General features: G+C 44.5%; 1 protein-coding gene across 3 annotated transcripts in view; it reads right to left on the reverse strand.

Annotated features, from left to right (window-relative positions):
• LOC143300489 (carbonic anhydrase-related protein-like) overlaps nt 1-7,500 on the reverse strand; it is a 45,139-nt gene that overhangs the window by 21,760 nt on the left and 15,879 nt on the right. For all 3 annotated transcript variants that reach the window (XM_076614203.1, XM_076614204.1, XM_076614205.1), the window contains exon 2: nt 2,255-2,449. In XM_076614203.1, the coding sequence (XP_076470318.1) occupies nt 2,255-2,449 (195 nt within the window). The remainder of the gene's footprint in view (nt 1-2,254; nt 2,450-7,500) is intronic.

Consider the following 7,500-nt stretch of genomic DNA (forward strand, 5'->3'; position numbering starts at 1 on the left):
AAACCCGCCCCCTCCCCCTCCGCCCCACCTCCCCCCGTGGGTGGCTAACGTGGACGATCTATTACAATCGTATCCCATTCCAGTCAAAGAAAACAATACAAAAGAATGAAATACTGATGATGTGATGGTCCGGAAGTGACGCGCCCGTCAAGGAAGGGAGATAATCATAACGCACGGGAGAGAACCCCACGATCTCCAGCATCCAGTATCCTCCCTTCCATCCCCGTCCCCCCTCCCCCCAAATCTCCCCAACATCCCCCGGACGTTCAGCTGCCAATACAGAGAGTCCGTGAGGGTGTGGGTTCGAATCCCGCTCACGCCATTTCTCCCAAGTTTGACTGGAAAATCAAACTGAGCGTCTAGTCTTTCGGATGAGACGATGAACCGAGGTCCCGTGTGCAGCACACGCTTGGCGCACTGAAAAAGAACCCATGGCAACGAGAGTGTTGTCCTCTGGCAAAATTATATAAAAAGAAATCCACTCTGATGGAGTCTCCCGTCGGTCCGACGGATGAGTAGGCAGGCAGGGTTATCTGTCGGTGTGTGTCCTCATATGGGAGAAGAGGCCGATTCTGGATGCGCAGCACTTCCCACAGGTGTTGCAAGGGAAAACGTCTCCAGAAGTTGAGCCCTGCTTCCTTCGCTCACGCTTCTCCTTAATGGCCAGCGTTCTCTTGTTTTCAAACGTCTTTATGCCACTAGAGCACAGCATCCTCCAGCGAGAGCGGTCAAGGGCATCAGTTTCCCAGGAAGCAATGTCTATGTCACAGGCTTTGAGGTTTGTCTTCAAGGTGTCCTTGAAGCGCTTGCAGGGTCTTCCACGCTCACGGTGGCCTTCCTTCAGCTGGCCATACAAAAGCATCTCCGGGATCCTGCTGTCTGTCATGCGGGCAACGTGTCCTGTCCAGCGTAGCTGGCACTGGATCAGCAGGCTTTCGATGCTGGGGAGGCCGCTCCTCTCTAGGACCTGGAGGTTGGAGACCCGTGTAGCACAATAACACCACCACCAACAACAACACCACCACCACCACCAACACCACCACCAACAACAATAACACCACCACCACCACCACCAACAACAACACCACCACCAACAACAACACCACCACCAACAACAACACCACCACCAACACCACCACCACCAATAACAATAACACCACCACCACCAACACCACCACCACCACCAACAACACCACCACCAACAACAATAACACCACCAACAACACCACCACCACCACCACCAACAACAACACCACCACCACCACCACCAATAACACCAACAACACCACCAACAACAACAATAACACCAACACCAACAATAATAACACCAACAACAACAACAATAACACCAACACCAACAACACCACCACCAACAACAATAACACCACCACCACCAACAATAACACCACCACAACCACCACCAACAACAACACTACCAACAACAACACCACCAACAGCAATAACACCACCACCAACAACAACAACACCACCAGCAACAACAATAACACCACCACCATCACCACCACCACCAACAACAACAACAACAACACCAACAACAACAATAACACCACCACCACCAACAACACCACCACCAACAACAATAACACCACCACCACCAACAACACCACCACCAACAACAATAACACCACCACCACCAACAACACCACCACCAACAACAACAACACCACCAACAACATTAACACCACCACCACCACCACCAACAACAACAACACCAACAACAACAACAATAACACCACCACCAACAACAACAACACCAACAACACCAACAGCAACAACAATAACACCACCATCAACAACAACAACACCAACAACAACAACAATAACACCACCACCAACAACAACAACACCAACAACACCAACACCAACAACAATAACACCACCACCACCACCAACAACAACAACACCAACACCACCACCACCAATAACACCACCACCAACAACAATAACACCACCACCACCACCACCACCACCACCAACACCACCAACACCACCACCAAAAACAACACCACCAACAACAGTAACACCACCACCACCAACAACAACACCAACACCAACAACAACAATAACACCAACAACAACAATAACACCACCACCACCACCAACACCACCACCAACAACACCAACACCAACAACAACAACACCACCACCACCACCAACACCACCAAAAACCGAAAGGAATGAAGAAGACGACAAAGAAATGATTCCCAATGATAAGCACACCCCACAAACCCACCTTGCTTTACCCGCGGAAAGACCACCAGTGTGTAGCCATTGTTAAGGAGCTCCGTTTCCCGTGACGTGGGGTACTGGAACTGCAGCGGCGAGTTGGCCAATGAGTCTTCGAAGCGAGCGGCACGTGACTCCAAGTCGATCGGTGATTGGCGGGAACCCGTGGCTTCCGGGAAGTACAGGCCCCAGTCCGCATGTTCTGGGAAAGAGTGGAACTCGATTAGATGGAAAGAATGGAATTTGATTGAATGGATTAACCAGTCTGATTCAGACCTGTTTGCAGAGCTCACAAAAACGGAAACACAGTTCGTGTACACGACTACAGGATGCAAACAGTTTCAGTTTCAGTTTCAGTTGCTCAAGGAGGCGTCACTGCGTTCGGACAAATCCATATACGCTACACCACATCTGCCAAGCAGATGCCTGACCAGCAGCGTAACCCAACGCGCTTAGTCAGGCCTTGAAAAAAAAGAACTACTACTAATAATAATAAACAGTGCAAACAGTGGAGAAAGTATTGTTTTGTTTCATGTCTTTCCCTCTTCTTTTTGCACAAAGAAGATGGTAACTTAATTCAACACACTTCTTCTTCTTCTTTTGCAAATGCTTGCTTGTACTCAGTCCACTAGCTGCCATGCCATGATGAATGAAAAATTGAATGTATGTGTATGTGTGAACAGTAAGTGCGTGAGTGTGTTTGTGTGTGTTTGAGTGTGTGGGCGTGAATGTGTACGTATGTCTTTGTTTGCTTGTTTTATAACTGTGTGTGTGCGTGCGTGCGCGCGCGCGCGCGCGTGTGTGTGTAAGTACGTACGTACATGTAATGTTCCAATTGTTCCAGTTTTCATCGCTTTGTTACCTTTAATATATTCTTATTCGTCGTTCTTATTATTTTATTTCAATTTATGTCTTATTCTTATGTTTTGTGTCGTTCTTTATTTTTATGTTTTGTGTCGTTAAATGGGCAGAATTGCAAAAAGGCCTTTACTGTGCCTAATTCTTTACCCATTAAAGATTCAATCGATCAATCAATCAATCAATCAGCGTTCGATATTGTTGGGATGCGTCAGACTTGAAGCTTCGTCGCCCTGACGAAGCCCACAGTTTTCTCCAGGTCAGTCCGGTCAATTCAAAGCTGTGCCTGTAGCTCTACTCCCTCGGGCCAGAACTGGCGTCGTAGATCCTCATAAGTGGGACAGTGTTGGAAAATATGTTTTATGTACCTGTGCCACAGGGACATTCATCGGTGGGAGATATTTTCATTTGGTCTCAGATGACTCAAAAGCCTGCAGTGGCCTGTACGAAGTCTGAAGAGGATTGTTTGCTGGTGTCGCTGGAGTTGGTGGATCGCATCTGTCCCTTTGTCAGCGTTCGGCCTTCTCTTCCTTCAGGTACTGGCTGTGGATGATGGTTTTTGCCTCTCTCTGTACGTCACTGGGTGACTGAACTGCTCCACTTTGCTTCCCAGTTCAACACACAAATCAACGATGGAAGTGATAAAAATCGACTAAAAAAAAAAAAAAAAAAAAAAAAAAGCACAGCAAGTGTTATACTCCAAAGATCCGAGTCTGTCTTTTAACGACACATTCATTTGTTTTACTCTACGGGTCTTTATTTGTGCAGTCCTATTCTTCTTCTTTTATTATTATTATTATTATTATTGTTGTTGTTGTTGTTGTTGTTGTTGTGGTGGTTGTTATACGTTTATGCGCGTGCGCACGCGTTCCATTATCTGTGTATTGCCACCACACTGGATAACACATCAGCTCCGTCACAGCTTACGCAAGATCCGATGTCCATGCTTAGTCGACACACAGTTACGTCCATTCTGATGCAAACTTGGAAGACAAATCACCAACATGAAGACAATGTACAAAAGAAATGAAAGGCCCTCCGTGATCTCCATGGACCTAAAAAACAACAACAACACACACACACAAAACAAACAAACAAACAAAAACCACCAACTAACCACAACACCCCCCCCCCCCCGCTCCCCCCCCCCCCCCCCCCCCCACAAAATAACAAATCCTCCGTCACAACTTCATGGAATGATATTCCAACGATTCTATTGTTCAACAGCTAAGTACATACAGTGGTCTACGAATGTCACACACGCACGCACGGACACACGCATGCACACACATACACACACACACACACACTCACACAAACACGCGCGCGCGCGCGCCTACACACACAGAAAGAGAGAGAGGGAGAGACAGACAGACAGACAGACAGACACACACACACACACACACACACACACACACACACACACACACACACACACAAAGCATACACAGAATAACAGAGATCGAACGAGACAGATATTGTTAACAAGTACAGTTCAAAGCTAACGTGTATTGTATGTATCCATGTTCTGTTACTTGTTTATATATATATGTATGTATATATATATATATATATATATATATATATATATATATATATATATATATATATAATGTCAACTGCATTATTTGATAAACATCATAGTCTCAGATACGTGTATTCTAAGTTCTGGAAAAGTGTGTGCTAGAGCTGAAATATACATGCTATTGCTACAAGCCCTGTCCTTTACATAAAGAAAGAAAGAACAAGAGAGGCAAGGCCTTCAAGACTCACTTGTGATACACTTTTAAAAAATCCAAGCTTTTTATGTATTGAGTATAATTTCAAAATGTACTGTTTAAGATGAGAAAGATCAGTTTAAAGCAAATTAAGTCCCCTAGCATTAATTACAGAGTAATTTCCCTTTTTTACTATCTGCACCAAAACGTTTGCAAAATAAATAAAACTTCCATGCTTAGCAAAAGAAATTCCTGTTTGAACAAAAAAATGATAATAATGACTGCTCTTGTTGTTGGGTCAGAATATCAGATCAAAGTTCTAAGTTTAGAGAATACAAAAATTATAAATATAACAGTAAATGCAGTTTGCATATAATTAGGCTTCATTTTTTAAATTCTTTTGTGCCCATCCCAGAGGTGCAATATTGTTTTAAACAAGATGACTGGAAAGAACTGAATTTTTCCTATTTTTATGCCTAATTTGGTGTCAACTGACAAAGTATTTGCAGAGAAAATGTCAATGTTAAAGTTAAACACGGACCCACAGACACACACAGACAACCGAACACCGGGTTAAAACATAGACCCACTTTGTTTACACAAGTGAGTCCAAAAAGCACAAAAAAGCAATAACAACAAGAAGAACGGTAACAAAAATAAAATAAAATAAAAATAAAAATAACAACCAAACCACCTCTGCCACAGGCGGCTTTTGCCAGTAAGCATGTGTGCTATGGGACAAACCTTTCCACACTAAAGCTGCTTAAGTATCTGTCTGTCTGTCTGTCTGTGTGGGGATTGAGGTCTGCAGTAGAAAAAAAAGAAAATCAATAACTTCTGTGAAATACTGCGTATGCCGAACCAAAGTCGGTGCAAATGATCAGACAATAAGTTCCAGTCCAGTCAGCTAAGTTTGTGTGTGTGTGTGTGTGTGTGTGTGTGTGTGTGTGTGTGTGTGTGTGTGTGTGTGTTGTGTGTGTGTGTGTGTGTGTGTGTGTCTGTTGTGTGTGTGTGTGTGTGTGTGTGTGTGGTTGTGTGTTGTGTGTGTGTGTGCGTCTGTGTGTGTTGTGTGTGTGTGTGTGTGTGTGTGTGTGCGTGTGTGTGTGCGTGTGTTTTTTTTCTGTTTCTCTGTACCTCTGTCTCTGTGTCTCTGTGTGTCTGTCTGTCTGTCTGTCTCTTTCTCTGTATTGCGTCCTGCTCTCTCTCCATCCACCTGTGACAAACTGATCTCTTTGCGCAGGAAAGTCCATCAGTGATATTCATCATTTCATCTTGGTATTACATTTCATTCTCTCTCTCTATCTCTATCTTTGTCTCTGTCTCTCCCTCCCCCCCCCCCACCCACACACAGAGGAGTGCAGATCCTTCTTACTTGATACCCCCCCACCCACTCCCCCACTCCCCCCTCACAAAGAAAGATCTCAGAGTCATTCAGGATCAAGTGTACTTCCCCTACCAGTCAAGAGAGACAAGAGTTTAGAGGGAGTTAACTCACTCAGTACGGCCAGTCCTCTCTTATCCTCTACACAGACCCCTCGGATGTCCAGTGGGTGTCTCAATGACCCAACCTTTAGCTTCCGTCGTCAGAATTGTGGTATGCTTTGTCAACATTCACGTCTTCAGTATAAGAGCCTTCGCTTGTAATATTTTGATGATGGTAATTGGGGTGAAACACTGTTAACGTCGTTTCTTTCGCCGTTCGTATAAAGAGAGTTAATTGTACAACTAGGCATCATCACCCTCTCCCACCCCTCTCCCTTCCCCTCCTCACGTCCCCGATGTTGCCTTTGAATTAATTAAGTGTCACTGGTGAGTACAGAGTTGAAAATAGTGCACAAGCATGCACTGGCGAGTTTGGAGAGAGTACGTGTCAGGTCCGTGACATGTCAATCACAAGGTTCGTGGGTAAGAATCTGAAGCTGATTTTTTTTCCCCAGAGGCGGAATAATAATCGGTGTTTTTCTGGGTTTCGTTATGTTCCCCTCCATTTTTTCGTTTTCAGTTTTAGTTGCTAATGATATCCCAGATGACACTTATGTGCACGTGAAAGGAGTTCAATTTTTACACACACACACACACACACACACACACACACACACACACTGAGCCTCTCTCATTTTAAAATGTTCTTGACATTGAATCGTCCCTCTCTGTCTGTGTGTGTGTTAGAGAGAGAGAGAGAGAGAGAGAGAGAGAGAGAGAGAGGGGGAGAGAGGGGGAGAGAGAGGAGAGAGAGAGAGAGAGAGAGAGAGAGAGAGAGAGAGAGAGAGAGTACACATTTTGCATATTACCTAAACAAAATCAGTCATTCAATATGAATGCATTGAAGCTGCATAAATTTCTTCAATGCTCAGCAGACATAGACCTTCCATACAGTAACCACACAATCATACACACATACACAACCTTTTTGACCTCTCCAATACAGTAACCACACAATCACACACACATACACAGCCATCTAGACCTTCCATACAGTAACCACACAATCATACACACATACACAGCCATCTAGACCTTCCATACAGTAACCACACAATCACACATTCATACAAAGCCTTATAGACCTTCCATACAGTACTGGTAATCACACAACCATACACATATTAATTATACATAGCCCTCCAGACAGTCCATACAGAAATCACACACACACACACACACACACACACACACA

This window comes from Babylonia areolata, chromosome 26 (genome assembly GCF_041734735.1).
Source record: "Babylonia areolata isolate BAREFJ2019XMU chromosome 26, ASM4173473v1, whole genome shotgun sequence".
Taxonomy (NCBI): domain Eukaryota; kingdom Metazoa; phylum Mollusca; class Gastropoda; order Neogastropoda; family Buccinidae; genus Babylonia; species Babylonia areolata.